The sequence below is a fragment of the Ischnura elegans genome, chromosome 6 (genome assembly GCF_921293095.1).
Source record: "Ischnura elegans chromosome 6, ioIscEleg1.1, whole genome shotgun sequence".
NCBI lineage: Eukaryota > Metazoa > Arthropoda > Insecta > Odonata > Coenagrionidae > Ischnura > Ischnura elegans.
The window spans coordinates 2,816,016-2,827,656 of record NC_060251.1 but is presented as its reverse complement, the minus strand read 5'-3'; the positions used below and the strand labels follow the sequence as shown (position 1 = coordinate 2,827,656).

General features: G+C 39.7%; 1 protein-coding gene across 5 annotated transcripts in view; it reads right to left on the bottom strand.

Annotated features, from left to right (window-relative positions):
* Positions 1-647: 647 nt before the first annotated feature.
* Positions 648-11,641, bottom strand: part of LOC124160408 (protein takeout-like) — a 76,332-nt gene continuing 65,338 nt past the window's right edge. For all 5 annotated transcript variants that reach the window (XM_046536253.1, XM_046536249.1, XM_046536254.1 and 2 more), the window contains one exon: positions 648-933. In XM_046536253.1, coding sequence (XP_046392209.1) covers positions 785-933 — 149 coding nt within the window. In that variant the 3' untranslated portion in view covers positions 648-784. The remainder of the gene's footprint in view (positions 934-11,641) is intronic.

The following is an 11,641-nucleotide window of genomic DNA, read 5'->3' as shown; positions in this document are numbered from 1 at the left end:
ACACAACCTTCTCATGAAAATACCAGGATTTTAAAGTGCTAAAATTGAATGCCCTTTTTAAGTTTGGCGAAATAATAACCCATTTCTCGTTAAATAGCTTGCATTTATTTGTTATAGCCAATTTATATTAAAAAACGCGTGGGTAAAAAACATGTCCCGCTAAAAGCAGTTTTATTTTGCCGAGTATTTCCATTAAAGAAACTGGCACCTAGTTTTACGGTAATCTCTGACCGTGGGTGCATGCATAATTCAAGAAAGTACATATACCGCCTTATGTGGCATATATATTATGCTGCAAAAATGAATAAATTATTTAATGCTTAAACCTCTTCTACCAGCCGCTAAGGGCAAACGTTGTACTCCATATCCTTCTATAGTGGCAGTAATATCGAGCTGCTAATTTTTTTTAATTCACATTTATTTTCAATATGAAATATCTTGAGGTATCAGGTATTTAAGGCTGAGGTTTAACCAACCCAAAATTAAATTTATCTTGGACCATCAAATATATATCGTACATTATCTCTATTGGCTTATTGGTTTTGGCTTTACTGTTGGAAACAAATAAAAATGAGGAAATTGAAAAAAATTAATATTGTAAACAATTTACTACGTAAATTATTAAAATTACAGATAAAAACGGCAAGGAACCAAAAAATGTTTACTTATCCAAATTCCACTGCGAAATAAAATCTTTTCCAAAAATGAAACATAAACTCAATGTACCAAGGAAAAATTTCTCTGCGGAATAAATGGAATATTCTCTTGTGGTATGACGGCCGAATCATTGCAAGATCTGGTCTTCGCTGAAATTGAACAGCAGCAAATTGGCTACTTCGGCGAAGGCGTTTCCCATCTGCTTCAAAAGCTGACCCTTGATGTCGTTGAAAACCTCGTGAGCATTCTCGTTGAGGAAGGAGTTCACAGCATTGCCTGTAGGTGCCAGTCGGCGCGCGGCGTTCGTTGGAAGATCACCGATCACAGCGCATGCGGGAAAAAAAGAGAAACATTTCCAATAAATGATGTGTTAGGACGACGCGGGCATTGTGTTTGCTGATGGAGGAATGCCTCCCCACGTTTGTTTCCATCGCGATAGTGGAGTGAAGCAAGTTCAACCCAATGACTTCTAATTCCCGGAATGAATGAGTTATTCATTCCCTTTCGTAACGCGGTGAATCACGAAGTCTAGCCATCTAGTTTTTAAAGAGCAGGGACGGCGCTAGCAGGTACGGGGCTAGGGGCGAACCTTCAGTGCGAGGCCCTTCACTTAAAATATTAAACTCTATACCCCATCTACAAACTCGAGCATTTCGAATCCCTGTACTGTACATGTTCGTACATAAGGTAGGCTACGGTGCTACGGTTAAACCAATGTAGTTCCGATTTAATCCGCGGAGGTGCGTGTCGATCGCTAGATCTGGGCTCCTTCAATGTGGATGGGAGATTCTGTGTTCATGGTCTCATGATGTCAAATATGATCTCCCACTCCCTACGTTCATAGATGTAGTTATTATAGGCCCGAGTTTCATATTTTAACGACAGGTAAAACATTGGATTCAAAGAAATGAGAACTCGTTCGCTTACACACTCGTTCGCTTACACACTAGCAATTTTCCAAGATTATAAGGTTAAATAGGTTTCAATGTCACTACTTCATCTGCAAAGATCTTCAAAAACGACGCAGCAGCATTGACATCTGGGTTGTAATGAATTTTATCGTAGTGGAAAATTGCACGTGTTTATTTCCGCATGGAAATTTCCACTGCATCACGCTTGAATTAACGGATTCTATTATGAATGTCTTATCTCTGTTCTCAGCACGATTTAAGTTCCTCATCTGCCCATCAAACTGTCCTTCGAATTGATGATTGTGGTTAGACTGCGGTTTTTGGTCTCTCCACGTTTCAAACAAGGTTCATATAGAAAATGTTGAGTTTCACTCACTCTTATTTCAGCAGGTTTCCTTCACTCCGTATTCCAGGTCTCTGCTTTTGGCGATTTCAACTCAGCGAGGAGTGTCTTGTTTCCAACTTCGTAATACCTTAATGCTCCTCTCTGGCAATTCTTTTTAAGATGGACGACCATCAACCGCTAGAACATTGACAGGATTATGCTTGGTGGCCATCCAAATCTTCCCCCCCCCCCCATTTATTCCCTGTCCTTCACCATTATTTACTACCATTCATTATTTCACGTACCTACATTTCAACTGCGAAGAATGTTGCTGAAGTCTCTTGATATTAGAGGAATTATTGAATCCGAATTAGATCCAATCGGGGTGGAGTGGAAATTTTCCATATTCAAATAAACACCTATAATTGCCCACGATCATAAAATTTATTCCCGACCAAGGTTTCGAAGTTAATACATCATCTTAAAGGTGCACAAAGGTACTTTTTGTATTTTTTGTACCAAAACCATTTTTACCTCGAAAATAGCATCGATATCTAGGTCGGGTATAAGTTGTGTATCAATCGAAAATGCGAGCGTTTATTTCAATACTTGAGCAATAGTTTAAATATGCAGATTTACTGTTTATAATTTTAAAATTGGATTTGTAAGTATTCATTGAATTTCTGATGGAAGCCTGATAAATTAATGACAACAAAACGAAGTTAGCTGTGAAAGTAACGGTAACTTGTGAAAAGAGATGAGAATGATTACTTTGACGAATTCCAGTAGCGGAAACAGAAAAAAACTCAAGGGGGGGGGGCGCAAAAGATACCTTGAGTTACCTTTACTTTCATCGTAATAAAATATAATCAAGTCAAGTGCAAAGTTTAAGAAGTTTCTAATTAAAGTGATTGCGTAAAAATACAAGACAATGCCATCTTATGATATAAAATAGTTACAATTGTGGTTCTATAATGTTTGGCGCTACGGGCGGCCCACAAGGGGGGCGCGCGCCCCCTTCGCCCTCCATCTGTATCCGCCACAAACTAATTCAGAACACTCAGTCACGAATTTATAAAATTTCGATACCGACAAAGCCCTCCGGAAAGTTGGCTAGTGCCTTTGAGTCACATTTCTGGCCTAGTACCTGATTTACTGAGGTTAGGGACCTGAGTGTTTGGCCGTTAAATTTTATGCCTTGCTGGATACATTCATAACCTTTGGAGGAAAGAAACGTGTCGCCTGGTGGCAATGGTGAAGCTCAAACTCTGTCTCCATTATTTCCATCGCACGAACGTGAATTTAGATATGCCTCGAAAAATATGATGAGGCAAGAAAATAAATTAGGCAGTATGTAGTTGAGGTTTTTCTGATGACGTAACGATAATTGCCGAAAGTTTGCAAGACCTGACAAAAATATTTATGGAAGAAATGGAAAAAATGGGACTTAAAGTAAATTACTAAAAACCAAGTACATGAATTTCACGAGAAAGCCAAATAATGCAGGTCCCATACAAGTAGAAGGTCATGACCTCGATATAGTAAACCTCTTAAAATACTTAGGAGTAATTATTCTGCGTGATAATAGAGAGGAAACTGAGATTTTAAAAAATAGACTGAAGTTGCCTGACTCAGATGCCTACACGCAGGCCATAAGCTGTTCTCTTCATAATCCCTAACCCGCAAATAAAAATTAGAATACATAAAACAATAATCTACACAATCCAGATCAATGGGTCAGAGACATCTAAATAATACCCTGCGAGCCATCTCTAGGGTGTTTGGCAGGGGGTGATCAAAAAAGACGTGGATACTAAACAAGACAGAGGAGAAAGAAATAATTTGTAGTATTCGGAAATAAGGTTTAGCGAAAGATTAATGCATATGGGAGCAAAACCACTTGTCCAACTATGAGCAAGGGAGGAGATGAAGAAAATTGCATAAGGAGATCAGAGAACTCAGCCAGGGTGGTTGGTGAATTTAGGGATGGAAGAATAAGATGGTTTAGCCACATGCTGAGGAAAGAAGACGGAAGTAAGATGAAGGAAGTTCTGAAAGCGAACCCTGATGGACGGAGACCGTGAGGAAGACGAAGAAAGAGATAAAGGTGGCACGGACTAAAATCTGATTTGGAGAAGGTTGGAGCTTCAGAGAGAGATGGAGGGAAATGGTTGGTGTGGCCAAATGTCAAATGGGGAATAAGTGGCCGAGGGAGAGAGAGAAAGAGAGAGAGAGGGAGTAGTTTAAGAAGAGAGTTTGAGATGGGGTTTGATAACCTGAGACAATTAAGAAGTCAAAGGAAACAACCTAACTGTGGAAAAAATAGAGGTGGCACGAACAAGCGTTTAGTTACGGAAGCAAAATCTGAAAAAAAAGGGTGGATTCCGCTGGATAGGGATAGAACTAACCACCAATTGAAGGACAGAGATATAAATAATCAGCTGAATAAACTAGATTCCTCGTGGGTAAATTTTTTTCGGGATTCCCACCGGGTTAAATTATTCATAATAGCCAACGTTTCGAGCTCCGACCCTGGGCTCATCCTCAGGGCTGCTGAATTTCCTTTAATTTGTTTATTGATTTCATCAAACCAATCCTAAGAATGATTGGATGTAGTTCTTCACTCAGTACTCCGATCAGCTAGTCTTATCACACCTACGTACTTCTTTTCTTTCTCGTCCTTCTTTATCAGTTCCACGTATTTTGTTCGAGGTCTTCTTTTCCCCTTCTTGCCAAACACTTGTCCCTCAACGACCAGTGGTGCAGCGAGAGGGGGTTTTGGGGGATAAAACCCCCCTCAGAGCTCAGAGAAATTTTTAAATTAAATCTATTTTACTTTATTGCTTACAGAATAGAGTGAGGATTAACAAAATATAACTGTAAAGGCTGTAAAACTCAACATTCTGAACGATTTATCTTATTAAATTTTTTTCTGGCGGAGAGCCCGCGCACCTCCCGCTTGCCCTGGAGGGTATACTACACCCCAGACTCCCCCAGTATTAGTTGCAACTAAAACCCCCCTAACCTAAATTCCTGGCTGCACCCTTGTCGACGACTATCCGTCTTTATTTGTGAGAAAAAGAGTGCAAACAATGTTTGCATAATAATTGCTTGTGGATATCGTAATTTTCTTGAAATTCTTCTATTTAGACCATGACAAAATATTCATGGAAATAATTGGCAAACTTATAGTTATCCTGATCAAACAAATTAACCTCAGCAATTCCGCATCGATATCCGATTAATTACACAAGCCAGCCCTGAAGTCTTCGCTTCGGTTTTATGCGAACTCTTTTATGAGAGTCCTGCTTTTTCCTCGTTCAAAGATTCAAAGAGCTGACCATAGGTCGTTAACCACATTGAACTTTTAGAATCCGTAATCTTAAACCAACCGCGCCGTAAGCCAGAATACGAGTGAGCTTGTTTGTTTGGGATCGCAGGATAAACTTCCTAAGTAAGTGTTTCCGATTTTCCCTGTGTTTGTTTGATGTACGCAGACCGCATTCCTCAGACTATCCTATCGCGTGGCGTAACCTTCGTACGTACATGAACGTGACGTTCCGCTGTTTTGCTCCGACGAGCCATTCATCCCCGCTTTGTCATTCGATGGAGGAAATAGCGGTTGCTAATCGTGAATCACATGCTTGCGACAAACCACAATTCGTACCCAGTCCATCGTTTTAGAATGAGGGCAACCGTCGAAATTTTTCATCAATTTTCCACCGAGGGTTTTGCCTGTGGCGAAAAAAAATAATGAAATAAACAAGCCTTTGTATCGTGTACAAAATAAAATATTAATTATTATAAAATTGTATGTATGATATTATAAAACTGATGATTTCAAGCTTTACTATGTGAAGCCTTTCCAATATGGAAATGAAAGAATAACTTTTTCAGGTCCACTTATAAATTTTATAAAGCAAGACCTGGGTTTCATAGCAGAGTTATATCGTCAGATACATACATCTGTCATGCATGGATCTCCTTTTATATCAAGTACGGTAAGACGGACGGACATTTTGACAGATAGATGCCCTTACTGTCGCACCTACGAAGGAGATACATGCATGATAATTGCAGCTGACGATTTAACCATGTCATGAAACGCGGGTCGTGCTCTTTCAAATATATTAGTGAACCTAACAAAATGTATTCTTTCATTTTCCATTAAATTATTAACGCTGATTCCGTAGAAATCGTCCAAACTGTACTGCACTACAAGTAGGATGTTTCTCTTAATGGAATGTTGAAAGCTAACCCTGGGAATTGAACACGGGAAATATAAGCAGTGGCGTAACTATGGGGGGGGGGAGGGGGAAAGATCCCTCCCCTCCCCCCCCCCAAAGCCTCAGAGAAATAAAAAAATATTTAAAACTATTGTCTTGTTTTGACACATATGAACTGCATCTGCTCAAAGTTAACTTTTAAATGCCAAAATGATGTAAGATGTATTTCCAGGCATGTAATTTTTTTTAAATTTCCAGGACTCCCCTTTGCGCGGGGGTTGGGTCACCACCGCAGGCCCTCCCATCCCCCCCAAAGCATAAGTATCCCTATTTACGCCACTGGATAAAAGAATATCCTTCCCTTTCCTACCCCAAATATATTACGAGCTAAGAGGCTGCTTCTTCCTGTGATTTTCCCAAAAAAAACATGAATGTTTTACCCAGAAAAAAATTTGGTAGTGATTTAGCCTAATCATTCTTTGATTCAATCATCATGATAAGTCAACAATCGTGAATTTGGTTTGACGTAGCCCCACATTTGGCGCGTCTATCTCCTCGGAATGACTAAGAAAAGCATAAGATACGGTCTCAGGCGTTATTCTGTGGAATTGTTTCATTGTTGAATGAAATAAAACAAAGTCATTTTAATGAAACACTGTCAATTCCACTCCATCTCGCTTGATTCTTCGAATTTTAAAAGTCATTTTATTTCATTCAATAAGAAAAGTAGATGAAAATAGGAGTCTTCTAAAAACCCCAAGGAGAACACGGGAAGATTTAGTCGGCCACAACATGAGACGTGACATCTCTCACTCATAAAGTGGATGGCGGCCCAATACGGTGGTCTCCTATTATTTTTTTATTGCCTAAATTGAAAGATTATTACTCCTGGATTACGCAATTCACGCTTTTAGATTTTTTAATGACGATATCTGTTTTTCGCGATTAAATGTAAAGTGAAAAATTTCAAGCGCGCGAAAACGCGACGGCTAAGTATGAATTCTGGGAAAATCCCGTGTGACGTCTGGGTGCTACTGTGTGAGGCCACCTGGGTGCGAGGCTATGAGCGCCGCCACGATGCAGGATGCTTGCTGCAGAGCATGGCGGTAGCGTAGAGCACCCTGCTAGCAGGTAGCGCTTGGCTTAAATAAGGATTATTAATACCTCATCAAACGAAGAAAACTTTCCGACATTAGCCAGTTTTAATAGGTGATTTTTAAGACATGTTCCCCCTGAGATATGTGGCTCATGCATGCATTGGTAATCTCAGACGTTGTAAAACTCCTATCTAATCTCATATAGTATCTAGGTCCTGATGATATCACTGATGTCATGAAAAACGACATGTTAAATGAATGGAAAACGTAATCATCAGATGCTAATCACGTCCACTTCATTTTTTAATAAAAGAACGCGTATTAGTAATGCGTCTCGCCTTTTTCAGCAAAAGTTTTACTGCCACAAAAAAAGGTCATAAAGACAACGCCCAGATATAGTCGCTTACCAATATTTCAAAGCTTCTAACACCAAAAGCATTAGAAGCAAGCTAGCGTGATGTTTTCATTTGTTGAAGGGAAGAGAAAGTCCACCTTTCTATGTCCTCTATAACCAGAACTCCAACCATTTAATCTTGCTAAGGCGCCTTTATGCTTGGAAATCATTCTTAATTATTAAATATATGAGCCATAGAAAACTTATATTTCACCTATGGATATAAACGATTTTCATCAGAATGTTAGAGGTTGAGAAACTAAGGAAATCGTGCTTACAATAACGTTTTCATCAAAGACAGCAAATGTTGCAAAACTACAACTCCGCGAATCTAAATCACAAATCAAACAGTCGAGTGAAATATAAAGGCGTAAGCCTAATGTCAAGTGAAAAAGATTATTTAAGGTGAAGATTTCTCAATTTGTGGTATTAATAGTGACAGTACCAACAAATTATACTGATTCATCACAACTACTTAGCGCGCGGAAAAGAGCCTACAAATAAAGCCTCACTCCCTCCCTGTGTGTGTCAACGTATTCATGTTTTGGAGTAAAAGTAAACCCTCGGAGAAAAAATGGATAACTGATGATTGAAAACGAAGACAAAGTATGTGAAGGCATGGAAAGAACATCTGGAAGAGTAGCATAACGGAGAGTGCCTAAGAACGAAAGCTATCAAAAACGTAAGGGAAGTGGACAGAGATGAAATGGAAGCCCTGATTTTAATATCAGAAGCCGACGCAGCAGTGATAAATGTGGGATTGATTACATCAATCTGTGATTGACGATATTCCAAAAGAACTGATAAAATGTGCAGCAGAAAAGAACTTGAACCAGCCGTGCAAACTATCGGGAAAATATTAAACAGGTAAGATACCATAGGACTTCGATAAGAACGTCATAATCACGATTCCCGAAAAGGAAAGAACGGTCGAAAGTTTAAGGCCATAAGCCAAACAACACACGCGCCCAAAATATCTTTAAAAGAATAGCACAAAGAGCAGAAGAGTACTTGGATGAGGACCAATTCAGATTCAGACAAAGCGACGACACAGGAGAGGAAATATTGGCCTTTTGGCTGCTCTTAGAGAAGAGAATGGTCAAAAAACAAGCCCAAGAACGTTCGTGGACTTACAGAAGGCGTTTGTCAACGTGGATCGGCATTCATTGATAAGAATGAGCTGCGAGAATGTCGGAAAGAAGAATCGGAATGAAGCAATGCTTCCTTCAAAAACTATCCATGACATTCATTGCGAAACATTAATTACGAGCACATATTCATCGCCGCTCCCGCCCCTATAGTGGGATTGAAAAGTTTTTGTCTCATTTTGACGAACGGGAATTATTTGGTAAAACTCATTAACCTCAGCAAAAAGAGTACGTATTGAAAATTTATTAAGCCTTTTGCAAGAATTTTAGACTGCGAAAAGCAGAAAATAACGTTCAGTAGCCATTACCCGAGGACATTTCGAGAGCAATTTCCAGTAATTGTTAAGAGCTGTACGTAAAAAATAATGAATGAATGTGGAAAAACGGATATAAATACTCCAAATTATGTCTCTACAAAAATTCTCAAAGAGATAAGAATTGTCATACACTCCGAGTCTCTTTCTTAATTTATGCCCGAATTGCAATAAACAGGCCAACTGACCCAATTATGCCGCGTTGAATGAGGCAGGTGATTGCGAATGAATAATCAATTATATCTCGCCGACCGATTGAAGTCCTTGAGTATTCAATGCCATTATTAATAGAATTCTGGATCATTCATCGCACCAGTTTCTCCTGCTGCCAGTCTACACGTGCCGCAGGGGAACATAGAACCAGTTTCCGGAAAAATAGTCTTCAACGCCTGTCAGAGTCCAAGATGCATCGCGCGCATTGGAGGAAAAAAACATTGGGTAACCACAATTGGAATTATCAGTGGTATCGGTGACATATAACATTAATATAAAATCGATATGAAGTAATCGTATGGAATTTATTATATCTAACTTCTATTGATTTTATTACCTTCGATCCCATTCATTGACTACCTATAGTGCTATGTGATCGTCGAGCAATCGGATAAATTAGCGAAAATGGAAATAGCTATCAGTCCACACAGAAATCTTATGGTGAATATGACTTGAACGTATTCTATGTAAGGATCCGAGGAAAAAAGAATCGTGAAGCAAAGTTACCCAGGATATGCGTGCCAGAATCACGGGCTTGATTTGACGCGATTCTCCCCTCAATTCTCGCACCTACCCACTCCAGACATAAAACCCGAGCATTTTGGTGGATTGGTGAAGGTAGAGCTCATCCCAGACTAAATTGAGTGATGTGAAAGTTCAAAGTTCAGGTAAGTGGTTCCAGTTCCTTTCCCTGGGTCATCTCTAACTTCGAGGAATTTTTATTTTAACGTCCGAAGATATCAGCCGAGATGTAAAATACCAGGCCCAAAGGTCTGTAGCCCAAAGCTCTACCCACTGCAATAGACCGCCATTTTCCCGCAGAGGATGACGACCCAGAGCGAAGACACTTTGTAGGATACATGTAGCGAGGGGAAGGATCCAAGTATCTAAACTGATTGGCCTAGTCATCCTGGGGATTTAAGGGTTGGTGGGAAAAATGAAAGGAGCGCCGATGCCTCGGGGGTGAGGATAGGGTTGGAAGGGAAGGGAGGGAGCTGTGATTAGGGCGACGAGGGCCACTGATGGCGGAACCATGGTTCGATGTATCTACGCAAGGGCCAGGTTTATCTATGGAGGAGGAAAGTCTTTCAGTAGGGTGCTTTCCAATTATTTTTTTATTGCCTGAATCGAAAGATTATTACTCTTGGAGTAGGTATTTCACGACTTAAGATTTTTTAATGACGATATCTATTTTTCGCGATTAAATGAAAAGTGAAAATTTTCAAGCGCGCGAAAACGCGACGGCTAAACATGAGTGTTGGGAAAACCCCGTGTGACGTCATTCTAGTTCCCGCTGTCGCCGTGTGAGTTGACCTTTCGTCGAGGTCGAGGCTTTGAGCGCTGATACGATGCGGTATGTTAGCAGGTAGCAGAGTACCCTGCTAGCATCCTGCTTGGCTTAAATAAGGATTATTAATACCTTATCAAACAAAGAAAACTTTCCGACCTTAGGCAGTTTTAATAGGTGATTATTAAGACATGTTTCCCTGAGCTCTGTGCCTCATGCATGCATTGGTAACCTCAGACGATGTATAACTCCTATCCTTTCGTGCAGAAACTAGGTCCCTGTGACGTCACGTGGAGTGGCATCGCATGGCCGTCAATCTGGCCTTTTTCAAATGCGTTTAAAATTGGCCAACGCCATTCGTCTGAACTGAGATTTGTAAATCCAAATAATTTGTAAATTATGAATACACTAATGGTGGGTAACGAATCGCAATCAATGCCTTTCGTTTTCTTTGATGAAGGAAACTACCCTACTGGATTCCCAAACAGCAGAAACACAAAAGATATTTCATTAGGATTGAGATAAGGTTCCCGAAGCTTTAGATAATAAGTAAAGTCTTCTTAGTTATCTGTGACGACGGAATTAGGCTATCTGTATGCCAATATCATTATGATAACACTGCGCTCTGTTGGGATTTATACCAAGATGGCGAAAATTGGACATAATTTGGGTTGTAAGGTCTACTTGCCAAGATAAGAGACTTTGTAATTAAATTGAGAAATAGTCGTGTACGATGTAGGAAGTTTTTATTTCCTGATGCATAAGACTTACGGAAGTATTATCTCAGTCTGAAACGTAGTTGTAAATGATGTAATGGTAAGTCCATCCGTTGCGGACAAACGCTAATATTCGCGAATGAAACCGTTACTTCTATTCTCTGACTTGCTAACGGCAATATTGAGCTGAAAGAAATGGAAAGACTTTTGCTTGTCAACACATATAATAATCGGAACGTATGCTTGCGATGGGTGAAGTCCATAGATATTTTTATCGTTGACAGCACTACAAGCAACGATAAAAACTGGATATAAAAATGATAGATTTTGTTTGGGTTAATTTCTTTGATCT